The sequence below is a fragment of the Entamoeba nuttalli genome (genome assembly GCF_000257125.1).
Source record: "Entamoeba nuttalli P19 unplaced genomic scaffold asmbl_7878, whole genome shotgun sequence".
NCBI lineage: Eukaryota > Evosea > Mastigamoebida > Endamoebidae > Entamoeba > Entamoeba nuttalli.
The window spans coordinates 17,545-18,173 of record NW_008578849.1 but is presented as its reverse complement, the minus strand read 5'-3'; the positions used below and the strand labels follow the sequence as shown (position 1 = coordinate 18,173).

The following is a 629-nucleotide window of genomic DNA, read 5'->3' as shown; positions in this document are numbered from 1 at the left end:
TTCCTTCAATTCCAATTAACTGTTAATGTTTCTGCTGTGGTACTTTGTATTGTTGGTTCAGTATTTATTGGAGAATCCCCATTAAATGCACTTCAAATGTTATGGGTTAATATGATTATGGATACATTAGCAGCATTAGCACTTGGAACAGAAAAACCAACAGATTCATTATTAGATAGAAAACCATTTGGTAGATTTGATTCACTCATTTCATTTAAAATGTTAAGATCAATTGCTTTCCAAGCAGTATATCAATTAATTATTACATTGGCTATTGTTTTTGCAGGAAAATATATTCCATTCCTTAATTCACCATGTGGATTTGTTAAAACTGTTGGACATTCAGGAGGAGAAGATTTTAGTAAATATTGTGCAGGAGATAATCTTGGATTTAAGAGTATTAATGATGTTAAAACTGATACTGTTGAACTTCAAACATTAGTATTTAATATGTTTGTCTTTGCTCAAATCTTTAATCTTTTCAATTCAAGAAAAGTAAATGGTGAACATAATGTTTTTGAAAGATTGTTTTCAAATTGGTACTTCCTTGGAATCTGTGGTGGTATTTGTATTTGTCAAATTATTATTGTTCAATTCCTTGGTATCTTATTTGGTGGTGTTCCATTTAA

The 629-nt window shown here is 29.4% G+C and overlaps 1 protein-coding gene across 1 annotated transcript in view; it reads left to right on the top strand.

Annotated features, from left to right (window-relative positions):
* Nucleotides 1-117: 117 nt before the first annotated feature.
* The window catches only part of ENU1_177290 (plasma membrane calcium-transporting atpase, putative), a gene marked incomplete at both ends in the record, with an annotated part of 621 nt that continues 109 nt past the window's right edge, over nt 118-629 (top strand). The window contains one exon of the mRNA XM_008861370.1: nt 118-629. This exon is cut by the window's right edge and continues 109 nt beyond it. Within this exon, the coding sequence (XP_008859592.1) occupies nt 118-629 (512 nt within the window).